Genomic DNA, 23,552 nt, shown 5'->3' with positions numbered 1-23,552 from the left:
TTTTTTTTCTTGTGTTTTGCTTACATATTTCGGATGCTTGGAAACCTCATATTACCAGGTTAAGTTATACAACCAGTTCCATGCTTCAGGTGACATTGGTTATGCTCTGTGCTTTAAAACTCACTCCTGTTCCTTTTTTTTTTTTTTTTTTTTGATTAAATACAGTACTCTCTTTTTTTCTTCCTCTAAAAGCTGAGCGGCTGGCTTAAAGCAATGCATGTTTGTTGAACAATAATTTTAAGCGTGGTTACAATGTTTTGAATGGGCTCTATACTCTGCAGCAGCAGATGGGTAGTTTGTCCCAAGTGCCTGAATATGAATGGCAAATCTGAAGCACTGTAGTTCATATATAGTACTGAATTTCCTTTCTCATTCTTCCTTTCTGTTTGTGTCATGATATCTTGGGATAAGTAGACAGACAGTTCAACTGCCTGCATTGAAATTAGCTGAGAAGGACCATATGAGGCATCAGTATACCATCTGATCTTTCTTAGACCAGGTCCTCCACTTGTTTTATTCCAGTGGAAATACCGGAGGGATGTATAATGCCATAATTTGTTATAACCTCTATCTAATCAAATGTATGTGCAAATATAAATTCATGGATTTTAGGTTGTGTTCACTTAGAGTGCTATAAAAGAAAGAGCACAAAACAAAGTAGATGATTGACTGAAGAGTAGAAAGAACCTGGTTTATGTCACAAACAACAGAGATCAGTGACTGATGTCAGTGGGAACTTAACCAAGAGAGACGAATGAGTATTTGGGGATTTTAGTATTATTACTGGTTTGTTTAATTTTTCCTTAATCGTCTTTTACAAAGCAGTTAAATGAGAGCAGCCCAACACATTACACTTAATTCTCAGTTCTTCACATTCTGCTAAACTTTAGCCTTCTTCTCTCAAAGATTTTTACAAAAAACAAACAATTCCCCCACCCCAAAAAATCACAACTAATTTCTCCTCATTTCCTGGCAATGATTTACTACCACCATGCTCAAGTGCAATCTCAAATTACTTAAACTTCATTGTTTTTACAAAATATTCTGCAGAATTTGTAAGTTATGAATAATGCCATACATAATTAAGGCTCGACTGTGCTTGACAAGTGAATGAATGACATGCATTTTCTAATGCGTTACGCCAGTCTTTGCTTGGGGGGGTTGGCTTTTGTTTTATTGTGATCTCTCACTTTTTATTAAAACTTTTTGTTTCTCCTACTTCTTCAATTTTTCAACAATTTGGTGTATTCAGGAATTCACAATGTGTCTCCCAGGTTTTATTACCAATGAATCTGATTCAATAGCGTTATATGATTGAATGCTATGCCACTTACATTCTCAGAACAAACTTCAGAAGACGGGCCTGGATTCGTTTTGCACAATTTCTAAATTTGCTAGGAGGGAAGCTGAATTCTTTAAAACTAAGGTGGAAGCAATTGGACTTCTTGGCATGACGGACTGAAGTTGCAACAGGACCTGAGCAGAAAAATGGATTACCATGCAGTTAGCCTTGTGAGAGGTAGTTTCTTAGGAAATGTTTTCTTTGCTTCACTCTGGGGTGATTAGGAGAGAAAAAAAATATTGCACATCACCCTGTGGCGGATTCCCATATGTACTGCAGGATATCTGTGCGTCTCTCCTCTATGGTTCAAAGCATGAAAAAGCAAGATTGCTCCAAAATACACACATACCCTAAGACTTCCAAGCATCCTGGGTTGTTATGTTTTGAGAGTATGAGCTGAGAAAAGTCAGTACCATAGGAAAATTAATTTAACCCAAAGTCTGTCCCCAAGCTAGATTGGTTTTGTCGTCTCTGTTTAGAACAAAAGTTTGCCCATATCCAGTGTCAGATATTGCTTTAAGTAGCTTTGCTGCTCTATGTCATGGACTCATAATGCTTCTGTCTTGGCTGAGCTTGGGTTTGATTTTGATTTCATAGCCTTTGTTTTATCTGAAAAGTTGATCCTATGAAGAGTAGAAAAAATGAAGTCTAGTTTTGTCTGCATTGTATCTTATTTTGATTTTTTGTTGCTATCCAGTAAGTTATGAAATATTTCTATGATTAGCACACTCCATAGCTCTCTGCAGTTTGGATCCTCTGGTGTCCAATAGACAATTTTTTTTTCAGACCAAATGCAACTTCTCTCCTCTTTCAATTAAATTCCTAGAAACTTAATACTTTTGTGCCAACTGCACTCTGCCAGTTTTGATTGAATGGTAGATGGTTAAAGGGTTATGAAGGGTAGGGGTGGAGGAGAAAGGAGGAAACACAGGACAACACACAGATACTGTGTTTGTATAAATGCAGTTTCTCTGAACTTAGTATATGGTCTCCAAAAAGCATGTAATATTTGAGTGAAATTTGTATTTTCTTAAGAATTTAAAGTAATTTGATATTTTCTGGCTTATGTATAATTACCTTTAAAGTTCTAGCTCCCTTCCTTGCCTTCTTCCCCAGAAAAGCCACTTCCTTTTCAAGGACTTCTTACCTGAAGAACTTTGAACTGTAGAGAACTTGCATACATTGAAGCGGGGGAGTGAATGAGTTTCCCTTGTTCTTTTGCTAAAAAGCCAAAAGAAAAGTTTACAGGATTAAGTCATTAGTACTTGTCCCTCTTAGAAGAGAGGACCTATCCAGTTTTGCATAGTGCCATTTATGACTCAGTTTTTCTTGGCTCAGGAAGCCACTGTATGTCTATCCGAATGTGCAGAAAATCAAGCAAAGGTGTCATGATGCCTGCGTGGATGAACAAGTTGCTCCCGACAAAGCTCAGTCAAAAAAAGTGTCAGAAGGGACAGGTTACCCCCAAGAAGCATAGAGACCCTGTCGGAACATGCAGGGGTGGGATTAGGAAAGCCAAAGCTCACCTGCAGTTCATTCTGACAAGGGTTGTGAAGGGCAAGAAAGGTTTCTACAGATATATCAGCAGTGAAAGGCAGACTAGGGGAAGTGTTGGCCTGCTGCTGAATGGGGCAGGCACACTGATGACATGGAAAAGGCTGAGGTAATCAGTGTTTTCTTTTTCTCAGTCTTTACTGATAAGACTGAACTTCAGGAATCCCAGGTCCCTGAGACCTGTGGGAAAGTCTAGAGATCAGACGGTCTTTGGTGGAGGAGGATCAGGTCAGGGAATATTTAAACAAATTGGGCATATACAAGGCCATGAGATGTGATGAGGGGCGCACCAATGACTGCTGAGGGAGCATGGCCAATGTCATTGTAAGGCCACTCTGGATTATCTTTGAAAGGTCATGGTGACTGGGAGAGGTCCCTGAGAGAAAGAAAATGTCAGTCCTGTATAAAGAAGACGTGCAGCTGCTGGAACGAGTCCAGCGAAGGACCACAAAGATGATTAAGGGACTGGAGCATCTCTCATCTGAGGAGAGTCTGAAAGAGCTGGGACTGTTTAGCCTGGAGAAGAAAAGGCTCCAGGGAGCTCTTATCGGTGTTTATAAATGCCTGATGGGAAGGAGTAAAGAAGACAAAGACAAACTCTTCTCGCTGATATCCAGTGACAGAACCAAAGGCAGCAGGCACAAACTGAGTTACAGGAAATGCCATTTAAACATAAGAAAAACTTTTTTACTCTGAGAGTGGTCAAACACTGGAACAGGTTGCCCAGAGAGCTTGTGGAGTCTCCACCCTTGCAGATTTACAAACCTGATCGGATGCAGTTCTCAGCAACCTGCCTGAGCTGACCCTACTCTGAGCAGGGCGAGGTGAACTAGACCATCTCCATACGTCCTGTCAACCTCATCCATTCTGTGATTCTGTGACTTAAACAGCTGAACAAAATGCATCCTTCCTGAATATCTTTTTTACGCTCTACTAATGCCTTTCTGGTGGTGCTTTCAGCATTATCTCATTGCTAGATTAATTGTTTCCATTAAAGCCATTCATGAAGTTAACATATTCTCACATTTACTCTTGCGTATCATAGGTGTTCAGGAATGAGGGAGTCAGTGGCAATATACTATGTTTTAACTAAGAAAATTTCTGTGCTGCATCTAGTTCCCTTTCTTCCTTTTTTTTTTTTTTTTTTTTACATTTGAAAAGGTATTCATGAATGCATTTTTCAAATAGCTGTCCTGATTGCCCCAATGATATGAATTCAGGGTGTTTTGTTTTTTGTTTTTTTTTTATCAGCTCTCCATCAATTTATAAATAGTCGTTTATCAGAAGGATACTATGCTGAAAGACCTGTTCATTTGCTTTTTTTAAAATAAGAATTTGCACTCTGGGATGAATGATCTGCATCAAAAACACTTTTTTTAGAAATCGAATGGTTTATTGCTGTTGTTTTTAATGTTCTTTTTTTATTCTCTTAGTGATCCACAATTCTGAGAAGCAACTGTATCGTCTAATCATTCTACTTGTTTCTTACAGAAGGCTCAAGTCAACTAGCGGACTTCGATCCAGCTAAGCACGGCTTTGTTTAAGGGAATTTCTGATTTACTATGGAAGCGCTGTAAATTTTTCTTTTAAACCTACACGGACAAGGTTCTAGGGGGTTTGTTTGGCTTTATCCATTCGACATTAATGTTAAAACTTCTGTCTTTTCAGAGCGACATGCTGGATGTGAACCAGATCATTAAAGACCTGGCCTCCATGGTGCACGAGCAAGGAGACACAATAGGTAGGTATCACTGCTAAAATACCTGCTTTATTACCATCCTGTACGGTTCCACGTTGACGCTGCATGTTGCCTAGTGAGAAACTTGGTTGATGTTGTGTTTATTTTTCCTGCGTCTCGGGCGTTTTGTTCACACAGCGCTGACAGATCTGACAAGCTGCCCTTTGTAATAGGGTTCTCATGTTTGGGATAGTTAGCTGATATGCCTAGCATAAAATAGGCTTTGCTGTGAGAATAATCCATTCACTTCTGACTGTGAAAAAGAATTGGGAGAATATATAGCATTAACTAGCGAAGCAATTCTTCCTTTCTACGTGGATTTGTAATCAAAAAAAAAAAAAACAAAAAAAAACCCCAATAATAGTAGCAGTTATCATTGCAGATATTGATGGTGGTGGAGAAAATTAAGCAGTTTGCTTCTCCTAAATGGAATTTCCTTTCCACATTACAGCATATGTCTGATTAAATTTACAGTAGCCTAACATCATAATATGTTCACATGCATAGTTGGAAATTTCTGCCCATTAGTTGATCTCCTCTTTTTCTCCAGTTATCACTGACTAGGAGCATGGTGGAGGAAACCTGGGAAGAGGCGGGATGAGAGAAATTGCTATTATTATCTTTCATCTGCAGCCCATCTCTGACAGGCACCACTTTTCATGAATAGAGGGATAAAATACAGTAGATCTACTCCTTTTAAAATCCCCTGACCTTTATATTTTCCACTGCTATCTTCTGATGCAGCTAAGAACAGTCAGATAATTTTCTGTGTCTCTTTATTTTACCAGGTGTGTATGATGATACTGTGAAGTGCTTTAGAGGCAACTGGCCACTTCCAAATTTGAGATCTAACAGTCTCAAAGCAATGTTGAGGGATCTAAATACCGGAGAAGCAAGTTTTATGGAGCTATTGCTAACCCAAAGTGCTCATTTGGAGTTCTCACTGGAGTTTGTGGGGGCTGTATCCGGATAGGCATATGCAAATCATAAAAGAAGAAAAGCTTCTCTGCTGTTCATTAATTACTCTAAAATTGTTTGCCAAGCCCATTCCTTTGCAAGTTTGCAGTAACATCAGGCATCTCCCTTCACAATGAAATGAGCTTGCTACATCACACTGAGAAACATCACTCAGGCTCACAGGCGCAGAACAAAAGCGAGATAATATGTAAAAACAATTCTTTTTTGTTTTATTTTCTTCTTCTTTTTTTTCCCCCTTTTTTTTTTTGGATTTATGCTTCTCAGACAGCTCATTTTTGTACATGGATAACTTTGGAGTCTGATTCAGCTTCCAAAATCACATCAAATGTTGATGCCTTAAGGGACGTCACAACATATCAGTTAGCTTCAAGACCTTTGTAACCCCTTTCATTAAGGAACATATATTATATTATTTTTTAGATGTTACCCATGTGTAGAAGTGACCCCAATATTAACTTACCTATGAGAAAAAGTTATATTGAGTTGGACGTTTTGTCTTTATGCCAGCCCAATGCTTTAGTTGCTTTCATATCTGAGATGTTCTTTCTTCTGCCTGTTGCACTGTGGCAGATTTTTCCAGTTTCTTTAGGAGTAGCTTTCCACCCTAGCAGCCAGTAAAGATGTTTCCCCAACCAATTGATGAGAGGTCCCACAGTTTATCTTTTGACATTCATGTTACACAGAAGTAGGAGGGATTAAGAACCAGGAGGTGAAGGAAGTCGAAACATCCACAGTGGAAGTTCAGCAGCAATTATGATGAGAGACAGTTCTCGTGGCGCTTGTTTTTTTGTTTTTTTTTTTTTTAATGTGTTCCTCTTATATGTGTGAAATGAAAGCTCTGTGTGTGCTCAAGTTATTGGAAAACATAGGGGAAATGCACATCCGGGGAATGTGAAGTGCCCCACTCAGCAGAAGACAACCAGGATTATAGAGCAAACCACCCTCTTGTTCACCCTGAACGCGGGGGATATCAATGGGAAAAGCTTACTTTTTGAAGATTCTTAAAAGTAGTTTTTCTGCCGCATGGGCCAGTTCCTTAATGAATACATCCTTAACGCTCCCTAGGGAAGAGATGGATTTCTACCATGCAGGAAGAGAATGGGTGAGGGGAAATGCGGAGTCAGGGCAGTGCATCTCTGCTATTTTACATATTCTGCAAATAAACCGCCATGCCTGGTTTCCTAGTCATAGCATCTTTCTGATGTGAATATTTAACTAAGGATTACAGTATCAGCGAGTCCAAGCCCTTGAAGTCAGAACAAGTCAGTGGCCTAGGTTACCTCTGAATCCCCAGAAAGAGTCTTTTCAACAGTCTTACAACAGCCCTTGGCAAAAGCAGCCCTACGCAGCTTCAGCACAAACGCAGGGAGAAGGATGTTTTCTTCCCCTTGCCAAATCCTATCATCTCATGCATTTTCTGTCCCAGTCTCAGTCCAGTGTTATTCGTGTTGTTCCTTTCTGACCCTGATCCCTTTAGTCAAGTTTCTCCACTGCATAACTGACCAAATTCTCTCCAATAAATTCCAGATAAAGAAAACGAGCAATATGAAGTATGGGCACAAACTCGTCCCATAAAATTAACATATTATCTTATTAATTAGCATATAAATGCCCACCCTTTGGTACTTTACTAGAAATCAACCTCAGCATGCTGCGATGAAACAGAAGTATCACACCAGAACACATCTGCTGCACAGCTGATTGCTTCTACTTCCAACAGAAGAACAATTACTCAAGGCTCAAGGAAAAATCACTACATTGATGCCCTCCTTTGATGCACCTCTGCCTCCAGAGCAGCATGGCTGAAGCAAGACAAGCGAGCCCATTCACACGGGACTGAAGTGTTGGTGGAAAAGGTTACTAAACTTTACCACACTTTTTGAGAGCTCTAACAAGGACCCCTGAGGGGATCTGAAGCACAAGTGACAAGATCTCCACGAGGTAGCAAGGAAAGAACTTGGAGAGCGTGAAGAAGCTGTGGCTGGAACTGGGCCATCTCCACTGATAAACTTTACACCCATGGAGAAAATGGCAGCAGAAGAGTTCTTCAGCCAAACATCCAAGTCAAGGATTAAAGAATTGAAACCTTGAGAAGTAAATTACCTTGGGGGTAATTGCTACAAGCGACAGTCCTCATTTCTCTGCTCACAGTTACCCACACAACTGAACCACATGGGCCTGAGAAGCTTGAAATGTTCCCAATGTTTGCTACTGAATGACGTTGTTTTACATGTGTGGGCCTGTTCTGCCCTTGCCCGTGCTGGGATAAATAGACATAATTCCATGAAATCAATTTTAAAATTGGTTTTAGGGAGAGGAGAATCAGTACTTAAATCACCAGTTCTTCTGAAGGGTGCATCAACAACACCGTTGCCATTATTTGTATTAGTACCTGGTTAAGGCCGGTGAATGTTTGTCCACGTCTGTGGGCGTTTGTTTGTCTTGTATTAGAGAATAATGATTACCTGAATAATGTAATCGTTGCATTATTTTTGCCCATGGCAAAAGAAAACGCTAGGAGTTTTTTCCTCCTCTTTGCAAGAGCTATTTTTCTCTCCTACCTGTGTATATTAACTTATTAGCTGTGTCAAAATAATATAGAAGATCTACATCCCTTATTTAAACTATTCCAATTCATCTTTCACCGGTTATATCACTGCTTGTAGCTTCATCACATTTCTTAAAGCCACAAGGAAGAATCCATGTGGTTCTGAAAGCATTTTACACATTAAAAAAAGTTAGGTTTACACATTAAAAAAGTCATATTTCTTCCTCTGTTGGACGTTTTTGTAACCAGCTGCCAGTGCGTCTGTAACCTCGCTACCTCCCTAAAACAGCAAGAGCTCCCAGGATCACATACTTGCCACTTACTTTAGGATTACAGCACCGGAGACACAGGAGCTATTTTATCACTGAACTGCTGAGCTCTCTACCTCTTTGTCCAGACCAAAGGTGTGCAAATCTGTATTTGCACAGCAGAGCCCACTGGCTGGAAGAAGACCCTATTGCATGAAGAAAAGTACTTTCTTTTTCTTCCATTCCTTAAGCAAGCTTAGATCTTGGTGCTACTAACCTTTCACTTCACTCTTGAAGTCTGGGCATTTTAAATTTGGAAATTATGAGGTTTACGGCAAAGAAACTTCATAATATAATCTAAAGTGTATGATCTTCCAATGTATAGACTTCAGCACATGGGGCTTGTCAGGCTAGAGCGCACAGACCTGCCCCAAGCTAAAGATACAGCTGGTCCTTTTCTTCAATCTGTAGAGAACTTGAAAGGGCCAATATAGTCCATCCTCAAGCAGTGCTGTTGTTCACTGACATACCACATTGTTATTTATCGCGTCATCATCATAATACTAAGCCTCCTTCAAAGGAAAATATATTTCCATGAATGTAAATGTGTTACTTATTTTGGAAACTTTGGGATGTTTTCTTCTTTTCAGTGAAATCAGCTCTGCTTTGCCACTATTGTCTCCTGCGTTATCGTTATTATCTTTCTAACCTGGAGTTTGATTTAACACACAGACTCTCTTAAGAGTCGGGGGGGAAAGAGGGAGGTCATTGGCACCCTTCCACATGTGTCCTTTTCCAGTCTGAGTGATCTAATGGCAATGCGAAGAGTCCGTTGTCAAAAACGCACAACTGCACAAATACAAATGCACAAATGCAAGATGGGAAATTATTCAGCTGGAGCTTTTATTAGGCTCTCCTGAGTTATGTGCCTCAGCTGGGACATCTGCAGAAAATAATGAACACATCTTGAGAATAGTCCCTGAATACCTGAATGCAACAGCTCTGATATCCACATTCAGCTGAAAGAGGTCTGCAGACTCTCTCTTTTGACAAAGTTTCCTAAGTGATGTCAGAGGAGACTATTATGTGAATGGGTACATTAAAGTTCTTAGTGGTTTCTGATGAAACAAGAAATCTTCTCCTGGCTCTCTTGATTTCAACCACTTGTTGGGACGTGGAATTGCATGTCAGTGTGAAGAGCAGCCCATGCAGGCAGTCTGCGCTGGGGTATTTCTGAGTCAGTGTTCGTGTGTTTCACATGTAATAGAAACCTCCAGTTTCTTTCTGCATCCTAGGCATATATCCTGTCATCAATTTATTATCAAAGTCTAGCGAAGCTTTACTGTAAGCCATCCCAGCTCTTGAAATAGCTCAGTATAGCTACCTCGCATTACCTTCCGAGCAGCAATAGTGTAAGGTCACCGTGCACTGTGCTTTGTGCAGCGCTGAGATTGCTCTCCGTGTTTATCTGGAGTGCGGCAGCAGTGGGCTCCACTACCACCTTTCATATTTCCTTGTCTTCAGACACCACTGTGAGGATCTCCAGTTCAGGTGAGCCACAGGTTGGTGACCATTGCTACGACTTAGTCTCTGGGAGTTAAGTAAGGGCTAGCGTGGTCTTCCTTATCTAACTCATTTTACTAGAGGTAATAGGCAGCACAAGAAATGGATGAGCTTCCATGCTTCTTGCCTGTTTCTGCTCTCTGTCAGCGTGAGTTTTTGTCTCTTCTCTTGTTGCATGTGGTTTTTATTTTTAGATTTTAATGCTGGCTGTGCTGGTAAGACAGCACTTGCTGGTTTGTAAGGAAAAGAATAATGGGTGACTGTGCACTTGTAAATCTACTAATGCCTAAAGATTTGTCTGCTGCTCTGTGTTTGACCTTCATAATGTGATTGGGCCAGTGTACTTGCAGTTAATGAGCCAACTAATGTTGTTCAAGGAACGAGGCTCTTCCTTTTATGCTGTTTATTGCCACCAGTAGGATTCTGCTCACACCAATTGGTCTGAAGTAGTTATCAGGATGTCGGACCTGCTGTGCTCCCAATTTCTAGCGTTGTTGTGACTGAGCAGTAAATGTCATAAAAGTAAAAGCTGCCGAGGCGTTAGGTTTATTTCTGCTGGGAGGTGTTATGCTCTGTCACCGTGTTTAGGAGGCCATGGCTGGAGTAGGTTAAGTAAATCAAACAAGCTGTGCAAAGAAAAGGGGTCAAACAAGTTGCAAATATCAGTGACTGTACTTCGTAGGTAAAACTGAGTGATCTTTGCAAGACAGCTTGCAAAAATGAAGTTTATTTATTTCTATGAATCAATCCTCCCCATCATCCTCATTTATTCCTGTTTATGCACTCAGTTCTCTGAGGGGAGGGGAGTATTGTGTTAATTGTAAAAAAAAAAACCTTCCGCAGTACTTCTGAAAAGTACTGCATGAGAAAGGCATCAATTTTTGAGATGGAGTTGGAAAAAAAAAGTAATTGGTTTGATCTTTCCTCTCTTTTTTGTCAGTTTAAATAAAGATTTTTTGTTGCAATTTGGAAAAATATTCTCTTGAACAAGGAAGTCTTAAGTTAAACAAAAAGTTTTGAGGTTACATCACAAGGAAAAAGGAGGAGTGTACAAGCAGAGGAGTATCTGGAATTTCCCAATCACAGCTAGACTAAGAGCTGTTTTGCTCTTTAAATTACTTTCAGATAGTATTTTGGAAAAGGTAGAATCTGACATGTCCACAAATTTCCCCACAAAAATGTCTTGTGTGTTGAAATGCCCTTTTGTATCAAAAACAACAGAAAATGATAAAACGTGTGAGTTGATTCTACTCCTATGATTTAGTATCCTCACACATGCAAATTCTGTGGGATTGAAGCCTTGGATTCCCCAAGCCATATGAGAACATCATATAGGAAGCCCGGATACCCTCAGGTAGCTGAAGGGCAATGAGAAGACAGGCCGTCCCGTGCCACTTTAGGACACTGTTGATGAGCAGACCCTTTCTTTTTTTTTTTTTTTTTGGTAAATACCAGTAATTTGAGACAACTTGTTTCTCTGCAAGAAAGAACAGTAAATTGCATTGCATCTAGTAAAGTGTCAATATTTCTACACTCTGTCATTTACCTCAGAGTAGATGATATGAGGGACCATGTTCTCTGGTGGGATGTAACATTTTCCAATAGATAAAAGGAGGACAATCCTTGAATTTTAAATCCCTAGAGGATAACTTCCGATAGGCGTGTCAGACTTCTGGCAGTCTGATACGGTTTTTCCAGTGTGTACGTATGTAGCAGATACTTAACATTTCCAAGATGTATTTCAAGGACACTGTAAATCACTTCTGGAGCTAAAGTGTTGTAAATTAATGCTGAGGTTTGGCCATTGCCTTGCAGCCACTTTTATTCATACATACCAGGACTTTGGCCTATTGGCAGAAGAAAAGCAGCAGGAAGAGCTGGTTGTGATATTTTAAGATAGCTATAATAGTCGTTCTAGGTCTGCTTGGAAAATTAGGGTGAGCAGTTGTTCAGTGATTCAGTTCCTACCACTGAGGGCCATGGTATGTTCGCATGTGGAAGAATTAAAGCTCTGCTAAAGCCGAATAGAAAGGTAGGCGCTGCCTGCCTTTGGTTGGAAGCAATAACCTCTGCTTTTGATGACTCGTGGAACTACAGATTGTATGTCACTGCCCCAGTCTAAGTCAACGCGGCCCATTAGCTTAGCTTGGCAAACGGGAAAGATTATTTCATAAATCCTCTCGTGTGCTGAATTTACAACTTGGCATATTTGCAGAAGTTTGCATTTGACTAACCCTAGTCATTTTAAACGTCACTCCAGAAGAACTACCGTAGTTTTCCTTTTTTTTAACACCCACCACTGCGCCTGTAGAAAGCCTGGGCATTTTTACTTCATGGAATCAGACACACATAGCTCCAAGTAGATGGAAATTACAACTGGTGATTTGGGATGTGGGGTTTTTTTTGTTTGTTTTTTGTTTATTTTTTGACACTGAAAGCAATTTCATGCAAAACTTGACTTTTAATTAAGAAAGAAGCATTTAGATACTACCAAAATATTCCTTTTTTATTGCACTTCTCAGTATATTGCATTGATTATTTTTAGTCAGAAACGCAGTTAAGCTTATTAAAGCGCTAAAAATAAATGCATATTGTGAAACCTGAAGGGACCCATTTCAGTTATTGCCAATGAGAGCATTTTAAAGTTCTCATTCACAAGCTCACTTTTCTGTCTTTCAAGCAGCTCTACTAAAAATACTGCCTTATGAAGCCAGTTCATTGTTGCCACTATAAAGACACAGGTCATACAGGTGCTTCCTTGATGCATTATGACAAAAACCTCACTTCAGCCACTTTCACTCCAGTAATTTCGTGTAGAAGACTTCTGCTGGTCATTAGCAGGCCTTGATCTCAGAAGACAGGTAAATAGATAGGGTTGAAAGAGACCTCCTGGGTCATCATGATTTTTAGCTCTGTGTGAGAAAGGTGTCATAAAATCTTGTTAAATTGCATCTAAAAGCTGGTTAGCTCTTCTGCGTTCACTACTCCTATTGAAAAGATGTGTTTCAGCCTGAAAATTAGAAACCTTTTTTCTAATTCCAAGGCTGCACTTACTTGCCACCGGTTACTTTAGTGCAGCCATGCTGCTCGGTTTAATAAAACAGTGATCGTAGTGCCGTAGGGTTTTTGTTTGGTTCCAAACCGTACCATAATCACAATTTCATCACCTTTGAGTGAAGACACAGACTTCTTATGGGATTCGGGATACTGAGGTGCTTCTGAAAATCCCAGACCCAGGCCTGGATTGTCTCACCTATTTGGGAGCAGGGTCACTATACCTTCATGCCAGGGCCAACAGAGAAAGAGAAAAGCAGGTTCTTCAGTCCGTCTAAGGTCCTAGAGCACCTCTGGAAATGCTTGCCTTTCTATCCCTAACTCAGGTATCTCAGTGAGGAGCCTGAAATTAAGCAAGGTGAAGCCGTGAGCAATCACTGGCATTCAGGCAAGATGCACTGAAATGGCTGAGTGACATATTCATCACTGATTTATTGATATGACCTACTTACTCTCTTGTGATTCGATCCAAATTCTCTTTCCTTCACTTGCTTTGCTGGATAAGTCAGCAGAAATCTCTAGCTACATAGTATTAGGTATTTATGTCTCATTTTCATAGTTTTGGATCTCTTTTATGTTGTTAATTTGTTTGTTTGTTTGTTTGTTTGTTTTTTCCCCTGTGCTTCTTGGATTTATAACTGACTAGAAAATTTTAAATGGGACTTATTCTAGGGCTGGTATTCCCACATTAGGGGCACAAGTGAGTGGAAACGTTGCCACCAGGGTCCAGTCTCCTCCTGTAACATCACATCAACGCTTATAGGACATGTAGCAAATGTCTATTCCCTTCAGAAAAGCTTGGGCTTGGTGAAACACTCATAGGCGGTATATACAAAACATAATTCTATTTTTTTCTTAAGCAAAACATATGAATAGTCCAATCCATATAGTGCTAAGGGGGTATTCACAGATTTTAATTTTGTCTAACGAAGGGAAATCTCTTTAGGCTCCCCCCTGTAGGCAATAGAAAGTAGTAGGTTGCTCTGGAGGGCCGTTCAGGGAAGCTAAATTAAGCTCCTGCTGCGAATGCCCTCCCACCCCTTCAAGAGGAGCACAGAGATTACTTTCATTATACTAGGATGGTTTCTATAAATTTCCCCTCTATAGCTCTGCTCTGCCTAAATGATGCATTTGCTGAGGGCAATCAGCCTTTAAGATGCACTCATAAGTAAAGGGTGTTTGTACTAGGATTCTGGTTGACATCAGATGCGCGAGGAAGAAGTTCTGTCACTTTGAGTAGATATTTGTCAAGGTGTTCACCATGCTCCTCCCACTCCTTCCAGCCTTGTTTGCAACAGTCCCACCATGAAGTAGTTTAATACACAGAAGCACTTTTCTATGTACAGTTATGGTTTGTGATCCAAGAACGTTGTCTGGCTTTGTGCTTCTAAAGTTAACAGGTGTCCCAGCAGGTTTTATTCCTCTTTCTTGTTCAATGTCTTCCTTACTGGTCTTCTTCCCTACCTCTTCAACCCCCATCCTAACACATCCGACTGTTACAGCTTGGCTATAAGAAAGCTACGGCATGTTAGAGCTATGATCTGAGGAGCTGTGGTGCTGGCAGGGTCTGATTCTCAACTGATGCAAACTGGTGTTGTTCCAACGGTTCCTATGGACATACACGGAAGATGTAATGTGTCCGGGCAAATCTGGTTAACTTTGCATCATGCAATCATGGTTAACCAAAGAGGCCAGCACTTCTTACCAACTAGAGGACTAGGAACTTGTCCCTATAGGTAGGTGAAAAGTCATTCCAGCTGATGCATCCTGTCAGTGTTAAGTGTCAAATTACCCTTAGTGACATAGTAACCATTTTGGATTCTCTGCCTAGTGCACTGCCATCTCCAAACATGGAGAGAGGATTGTAGCTGTCAATTACACAGCACTGTCCTAACATACAAACACAGAGAACAAGCATGCCTCAGTCCTACAGAGCTAATCTAGTCTGTAGATTTGCCTCTTTTCAGCTTCTCCCACACCTGTTTTTCAGTTCTACACAGAAAACATAAAATGCCCCTCCACCACTACTCTTGTAAAGTACGTAGCATGACCCTTTGCGAATTCGTGGGTCAATCTCAATGCCTGGCTGAAAAAACATCAGGGCCAGCACAGGAGTTTAGGACAGATACTCTTTTTAACCAGGAGTGTGATTGCAATGGACAAGGATAGTACTTGTGGAGATGTGACAGCAGGGTTTTCCTTGCAAACTTGCCTAGGATCTGATTATTATCAAGTGACAGGTTGAAGTCTGTCATTTGCCATTGTTACTCAGGCTGACGTGATTCACGTGACCTTGGCTAGATCTGCTCACGTGGCAAAAATGCTGCTGACTGCAGTGCTGTTGCACCGTTCCTGTTTCTCTTGACCATCTTTGGTGATTCAGCACCATTATTTTCCACTCGTACTGGAAATAGAGAAGCGTCTGTCACTTTCCCAGAGACATCTTAGGATCAATGCAATGCTAGCAATAAACTCTTCAGGGCTTTAACACAGACGTGTGCTTGTGTGTGGATGCATGTTTCTGAGAAGCAGCACAGCAGCTGTTTTAAGGCTCTGTGGAAGCAAATTTTATATTCCTCCACAGCCAGATCTTGACTTCCTTAGACGTCTTTTTATCTCTTCCTGCTGAGTCCTGATTGCAGAAGAAGCGTTTGAACAGATCTCAGTGATGTCAACCAAGATCCACAGTGTTAGATTCTTAATAAAAGTTGTTTGAGAGGCTTTGGATATGGCCAATAAAAATATAGTATATCAACCTATAAAAGTGCCGGTCACGTAGTTTGTTCTTGTGTACTGCAGCATGTATAATATAGCATAAAAGGAAAGGAAAAACATCTCTCCTAGTTGTGATGAAAGACTTCAAAAAAGTTTCCAAATGTTAAGCTGAGGTTTGGGGTTTTGTTCCACTGTTCTTTTGGTTTGAGGTTTTCGTTGCTTGTTTGCTTTCTTTTGTTTTGTTTAAGTTGAATTATCGCAAATGCCTAATCACATTAACAGGCTTGCAACATTACTCCGTTTAGAAAGGCAAAAAATTGAACACAACAACTCTTGCACGGTTTATCTGCAAACCTTCATTTCTCTGCACCTCACAAAAGCAGCCAGTCTGTCTTACATTCTTTCCCTCAGAAGCAAACAAACAAAAAATTGACTTAAATCTTCTGTGCAAGCCCTTAATCTGACTTAAATCTTCTGTGCAAGCCCAAATCTTAATGCAAGCCCTAATACCATCAGGTGAAGCATTTCCATTAATCTTATGAAGGGTTAGAGACATCCTTGGAAATTTATTCCCAAATTTCTGCCAGTGGTTCAATTCCTCCTGACCATTTTAATATACTCAGTGGTAATAATATCTGCTCTAAAATCCATGTAAGCACATCAAGTGCACATATCCTGCAAAAGGGGCCAGATATTATTGGCTGTGTATCTCTTAGGGGACAAGTGGGTCAAGATTTCTAAGATTTCCATTATAAACACAAACTCTTAATTGCAGGTTTATACTATAGATATGTAGCTTTCTAAGCACAGCTCTGGAGTCAGGTTAAAACTTATCTTTGATTGAAGTGGAGAATTTTCCCACTGCTGGCTGCAGCTGCTGTTAATCTTTCTTATCTAGCCTCGTTTTGGTTGCGCATGGTCCCTGCAGCTTCTCCCATCCCCAAACCTGGCAATCTAGGATGAGATCTATCTCCCTTAATTTTAAGCACTGGCACTGCATCTCGGTCTGAGCCATTTGCGTAGATCTCCCTTGCAATCTGGAAATGTGGTGGGTAAAGTTTAGGCTGTGATTCATCTGATTTGATTAGTGGCAGGCAGCTACTATTGAGTGAGATGAATCGCACCCCACTGACTTGCTCTCCCTTGACTGCAGGAGAGTCTGAGCTCAGATAGAGACACCTGGGGATTGTCAGCAACTCAACAACTCACACTTATTCAGATGAATCTTATCTCTGAGCTCTTATTCGGACCAATTCAGATACAATCTGCAACGTCCCTTTTGTAATTTAACCCTCGTCCAGTGAAATTCCACATCTTGAGCTAATTTACTTGAATTCTCTGTCAGTCTTTTCATTGATTTCAGTGAGAATGGGATGAGATGGTAACTCCCATCCTCTGTGGTGGCACACTAAGAGCTATGGGTCATACTGCCCCTGACTGACAGGTTAAGCTTCTTTATTCCTCAAAACTTGGGTATCTTTCCTATTTTCCTGTAGCGTGACTGCCTGCAAACAAGAAACTGCTGTCCCTTCGTGCCCGTGAGCAAACTGCTGAATTGCTGTTGGTATGAAGTCTTTGTTTTAGGTTTGTACCCTGTAATTATCTTCTATTATCTTAATTTGCAGACAGTATTGAAGCCAACATTGAGACTGCATCTTCTAATGTAGAATCAGCCAATGAGCAGTTGGCAAAAGCCAGTCAGCACCAAGTAAGTGGGCCTAAAAAACCCTACGGATACATTCAGTAATAGTATATAAAATAAAAAGAACACTTGGCAGCTGTGAACCACATGGCACATGGGCTGCACTGGATTTGTGTTACCTAGAAAGATGATGAAGCATATCCTAAGTAAGAGCTAAACTCTTTTCTATATATATACATATATATATATATGTGTGTGTGTATGATTAATTTACTATAACATTGGCAATTTGCATTAGAGTAGTCATTAAGAGATCTACGCATTAAAAAGACATTTCCCAGTAGGAAACTCAACAATTAGTTACTGTTCTTCTTGGAAAGATGTCATAAAAAGCGCATCCTGTAAGTGTATGTGTTCTTCTTATTGGAGTGTTTCTCTATAGTCAGGCAACAGTGCTTTTCAAAAACAAGAGAGTTGCCAAAAGACATGATGTGGCTGGTGAATAATGGCTATGAGAATGGTGTTCAGCACTTCTTAAAGGCAATCTGTTTTTTTTTTTTTTTTCCTTCTTTGGAGCAAGAGTAAAATACACACATGCAAAACATTAATCTTGTTTGAAAATAGCTTGACTGAAGTGTTTGATGGTTATAGTTAGTACTTTCTAGGGATGAAGGAAAGAAGAAAAAAAGTGTTATTGCTTTCAATAGATGGACAGAACAAAAGGTGCTACGTTTTTTTCCCCCCCTCCATCATAAATCTCTTTGTTGAAGCTCAAGGTGAGTTTCCTCTATCTGGTGTCTTGTTATGGCAAACTGCAGCTGAAGTCCATGTGAGTACCTAGTGGCTCCTCTTTGGTCTTTGGACACGGTGAATTCTGAAGCTGGAGGAGTAAGAGCCACACGTATTTTACTCCACTGGAAGTGGAGTCATGTGCTTTCTAAAATTATTTACAGCTCCTTTTCTGGCAAAATGTACTTTGGGCATTGTAGCCAATAAGAGTAACTTTCATAGGACATTGATATTACAGAGACAAGGTATGGCCTTCAGATACATTTTGGTTTTCAAGGCGTACATTTTCAAGATAGTGTGTGTCATCCTGCATTTGCCTTGAAAATAGCCTGTTGTGTTGTTACAGCAGGAAGTCTGAAATGAGACAAGAATAAACTCAGTACTTGGCAGTAGAGCAGATTTCAAAGCTGTAAATGAATTAATGATAATTTCAGCTAAGAAGGTTAAAGAATAGTCAGGCAGAAAATGAGTGTAGCATAGTGTAGTGGATCTGCTTTCTGTAGCCAGTAGGAGTTGCTGAAATAGCCTGGCTAGTTAGGAGGTCCTGAACGCTGCTGAGTGAGGATCACTCGTGCCTACAACCCCAGCTCACTCTCTGCCTGAGATATGGACAGAAAATGGGGTGAAGGAGGTGTGACTTCATTTGCTGCCCTGCTGCCTGGGTTTTGTGCAATGGCATGTGACAGCTCCTCTGTCCTGTGCCATGATATCTGCTTGTCTTGCATGGAAAAGGATGGTGTCCCCATAATGTGACAAGAAGGGTCCTGGTCATATAGTCCTCAAGAACCTTTGTAGGAAGCCATGTTGATGTCACTGTCGTATATATAGATACTGCAATGCAAATTTGAGTTGTCATTTCAGGTTGTGTGTGTGTGGTATTTGCTGCTTTGGAAGCACCTGGGGTGGATTTGGGTGAATGATCAGCTGGGTGGCTTTGTAGATGACCTACTCTCAAAGGAGCTGTCACCATTTTACAACCTTTAAATCTTTTCAGCACTCTTTGCACTGTTCTATGCTGCTCAGAGAGCAAAAGCATAGATTTTTTTTTTTTAAATCTTACTGAGTAGTTTTCTTTTTTTTATTATTTTTTTTATTTTTATTAAACTATCAGTTCACTAATGTAGTCTGCTGTTACCTAGAACCTCTGGCACAATGTGACCATCCTGTAAATGCAGACTAGCTTACATATTTGTTACTTATCTCTTTTTGTATAAATATATATATGAATATAAATATATGTGTGTGTGTATGTGTATATGTGTTTGTATGTATAACTATGTATGTATGCACACGTGTAGCATTTTTACAAGTGTGTTGACAAATAAGTACATAAATTGAGAAATCAAAAATATCCACACTGCTGAGATCTTCAAGCTTAAGACCTACCGTATGCTTTAATGAAGGGATTTCTGTCAGGAGTAAAGATTAAGTAATAGGTTATTTAGCATAATGTTTGCATGTAACGCAGCGCAGTCACTTCAACAATACAACTTGGAGCACCAGTCCCAGCCTGTATATTAACAAAGTATCAGTAAAAACATTTTTTTTAACTTGTACAAATAAAGCATTTAGGTTTCATGCAATGACAGAAAGAGTTAAACAAATATAAATAGCCTCACGGTGATCGCCTTTCCTTACATCTTAAATTTTGAAAGGGGCTCCTTTACCTCGTGACGTTGGTCTAGCAATAGCGTTTTACTACTTGATATGAGATTTCACATGCTCCATCTAAACCCTTCCCACAGTCAAAGCAAAACAAAAAAAAAAAAAAGCACCCCTAAAACCACAATAAAAAATACACGAGGGAAGTAAATGGTATGTAAGGTGGTGGTGGCCACCTTGTAGACTGGACAAGGCTGCCAGAGAGCTCAGTGCAGCCCGCATCCGCCTCCTGCTCTCAAACCCGGGAAGGGAACAGGTAGTGGCTGTGTCACCCCTTTGCTCCTACCCCACAGACCTGCACTTCTTCCCCCTTTCCCAATGGACGTGTACATGAAAGGTGGGTCATGTGGTAGGTGCCATGGGGAGACCCCGTGTCCATGCTGGATACCGTAATTGCTAACCACGTTATTGCCTGTAATCTCTTGTCTCATCTGTAGACTTCACCCTCTGTAAACCAGAGGCAACAACGCTTCCCTTCTTCACCAAGTATATTCAATAACAACTCAGTGATGTTCTGATATTATAGAGACTCTGTGGACCCCATAGAAAAATAGCAATACCCATAATGCTTTTGCCTATCCATGATGTAGGAAAGATGTATCTCATGTCATATTTGCTTTATTTCCATATTTCCCTGTCATTGTAAATCACTGTATATACTCTCATTTCAGTAATGCTTTATTTATAATTTTGTATTTATATGTGCTTGCTGTATCTGTGCTGCAATAGAGGATGTGACAGGTAAACTTATAAGAAATTGTGAACAAAAAGGGTATTACATCCCAAAGGCATAAATGTTCTATGGCAACTTTCAGTGGAAGAAATACTTTTTTTTTTAATTCTTAATTTTGTTTTAAATTATAATTGTCATTATAGAATAATTTTTTGCCTTAAACTTATTTTTATTGGAGATAACAGTTAAGCTGGGCCCCTGCATTCCATCATTATCTTCAGAAAAATATAAAGTCAAAATGCATATGAAGACATAAATGTTAGGTATTGATACCAGGATTGTGTAGAGGCCTATTTTCATATGTAATCCGGTCTTGGTCACAGGAACTTGACTATTTTACTTTGTTGTCCTAGTTTTCACTAGAAAAGTGAAGTTTTAAAGAAAAAAAAAAAAAAAAAAAAGACAACCAAACCCCCTCAGAAACAGGAGAATCTGGCAGCTAGAAGCCAGAAGTACTCTTCTGCGCTAGACTTGCTTTGCTGTGCCTTTCCCTTCTGTGAGTGTCTCATACCTCTGGGACCTAAAGCAGACATGAGAACCCTTACCACTTAATACCAATGGCCTAGATCTGTCCCATGAAATGTCACTTGTCATGCACCTAAAGAGGATGATTCGTCCCACCTATCTGAGGCACCAGTCTTAGGGTGCGTTGAATCCCTACTGGGAAGGTAGGGATTTGTTGAACCAAACACAGATGTCTTTAGGGGAGGCATATAAGATTGAGTTAGCTATCTGGTCTCCCTTACATCAACAGTGAGGAAGAATTGCTTCTAATTCATGGCTTGTCTCGTCTTGCAGGAGACATGTAACACAGGTCAGGTGTCTTTCCGGAGATGCCTCTTCTCTCCTTTGTCTGTGAGGTCCAGATGATAACAATTACATTGCAAACATAGCTGCTAGAGAAAATTAATTTCATGCATAGCACCTACCCCTCCATGTGAGAAATGGGGGATCTTGACATTCAGCAGTCTCAGCACCTGCCCTTGAGATTAGGTTAGGTGTGATGAACGTCACCTAGAGGGGCCGGCCATGGTGAGATTGTGCAGTTTTGCTTTCTTCAGTTTGTTCATAGCTTGCTGCAGACAAATTGAGAGGAAGAGAAGGAAACAAAGACAAACTCCACAGATGCATATTAAACCAGTTACTCTTTTGAGGTGAAGTTTGGCCTAAGTTCAGCTCAGACACACTGACTGAAGGACTCTGTGTGCCGATTGTTGAGGCTAATCTATTTTGGAAGAGCTGCTTGTGTCATTCTGATTAACGCTAGTTGCTTTCCTTCCCGATATCCTCCACAGTAGTGAAACTAATTTGGATGCAGTATCCTCACAAAGACAAGCAACAGTTGTTAACCTACACAGATGGGTCACTGAACAGTGAAGTTTTTTCGTGTAAAGAAACAATTCCTGGGCCTGGCTTTCAGGGATACACAGAGGGGCACTTTGAAGGCTGAAGCTTTAAGGAAAGAGGCTCATAAATCTGTGGCAGTTGCTGAAAGATCTTATTGCCTGGAGACCACCAGTAAAGGGCTAGCTTCAACTTTGGCACAAATAACTAGCTGGTACTTTTAAAAAATGTATGATTTGAGTTTCAAAATCACCTTCTGAGATTTAAATTTCCTGGTGTGCTAGCCTCTTAAAGCACTTACCATTTATCAATACTGTGATAATGAAGAGTGTCTTCTTGTCTGTATGGATGTGCCCTAAGATCCTGACTTACACTGTCATTAAATCAGCTCAAAACTAGGGTGTGCAGCAGCCAGTTAGCACTAAGAGTGCCCCAGGATGATAGGATTGCACCCTAACATCTCCAACAGGAGAAGTCTAGGACCCTGAAAAGCTGCCTTGGAGTGACATAGCTGGAGTATCTCAATGCAAACATAGCTTTCTAGCACAGCTACTTAATCTCCTGGGAAGAGAAGAGGCTAGATGTTTGTTAGACAGAGTCAGGACTGAGATGTAATGATAATATTGCGCTAAGTCTAAGGTACAGTGTAAACAGTCAACTTGATGTCATTTATTGCTTCCTTGTGTCTGTCGAGAGCGTGGCTAAGCATGCTTCTTGTTCAGATAATTAGCACTTGAAAGTTTTATTTGGAGGATTATGAAGCTATTTTTTCTTCTGGCGGTTTCTGCATGTGCAAGTGATGGGAGCTGAATAAAAAGCTGCAATAGGAACTCGGAGCTCTTTAAAGCTTCCGAGCAAAAGTCATTACCAAAGTGACTGTGTAATTACACAACTAAGCTTTAATCCCTCTCTCCAACAGCCAAAAGAAACTTTGCCGCCATCCAGAATCCTCATGATTCTGCACTGTGATCCTCACTTAGTAGAAAAGTCCTCCCCAAATGGTTGAATTTCTCAGATACACTCCACTTGTAGTCGCTTTCTGTTCTCCTGTGTTTCTCAGTCTGCAGTAACTCAACCACACCAGGTCAGCTCAGAAACCTCTGCCTGAAATTTCCATGGGAGATAAGATATTTCTCCAGCTTCAAGGTTACCCATTCCACCTCTACGGCACGTCCTTCCACCTCATTTCTCCCCCATTAAGTCTTTTCCTTTTCCTCCATGAGTTCCAACCTCAGACCTCCACTCTTGATGCGTGGCTGCCAGTAACACGGCTATCTGGAACAGCCTGTTCTGTTCTAACAATCTCACTAATTTACTTGTCCCAGGTAGTTAAAAACAACCACCTGGAGGTGCTCGCGTGTGGTGGCACGCAGATGTGCCCCGTACAGTCCATACTGCCACAGAGCCTTGAAGCAGCTCCTTGCCAACTGCCTGCTCCTGCTTCCATGCTCCTTTTATCATGGCAGTGTGCTATGACTGGCCAGCAAGGCTGGCAGGGACAGTGCTTTGTACAATTAAATTGTATTACCCTTTAGTTTCCAGTGACAAATAGGCAGTAGCAGCAGGTGGTTCTGATAAAACGTGTGCTTTCTATTCTCCTTGCTCCACTGGCTTCTGATGAGAGGCGGGCTGAGATTTCAGA

The 23,552-nt window shown here is 40.5% G+C and overlaps 1 protein-coding gene across 31 annotated transcripts in view; it reads left to right on the top strand.

Moving 5' to 3' along the window:
- TSNARE1 (t-SNARE domain containing 1) overlaps positions 1–23,552 on the top strand; it is a 482,568-nt gene that overhangs the window by 293,259 nt on the left and 165,757 nt on the right. For 23 of the 31 annotated variants that reach the window (XM_068933469.1, XM_068933456.1, XM_068933470.1 and 20 more), the window contains 2 exons: positions 4,565–4,637; positions 17,366–17,448. In XM_068933469.1, coding sequence (XP_068789570.1) covers positions 4,565–4,637; positions 17,366–17,448 — 156 coding nt within the window. The remainder of the gene's footprint in view (positions 1–4,564; positions 4,638–17,365; positions 17,449–23,552) is intronic. The other 8 variants (XM_068933480.1, XM_068933488.1, XM_068933487.1 and 5 more) reach the window with 1 other exon arrangement.

The sequence above is a fragment of the Struthio camelus genome, chromosome 2 (assembly GCF_040807025.1).
Source record: "Struthio camelus isolate bStrCam1 chromosome 2, bStrCam1.hap1, whole genome shotgun sequence".
Lineage (NCBI taxonomy): Eukaryota > Metazoa > Chordata > Aves > Struthioniformes > Struthionidae > Struthio > Struthio camelus.
The sequence above is the reverse complement of the archived record's forward strand: the minus strand, read 5'-3'. Positions and strand labels throughout refer to the sequence as shown.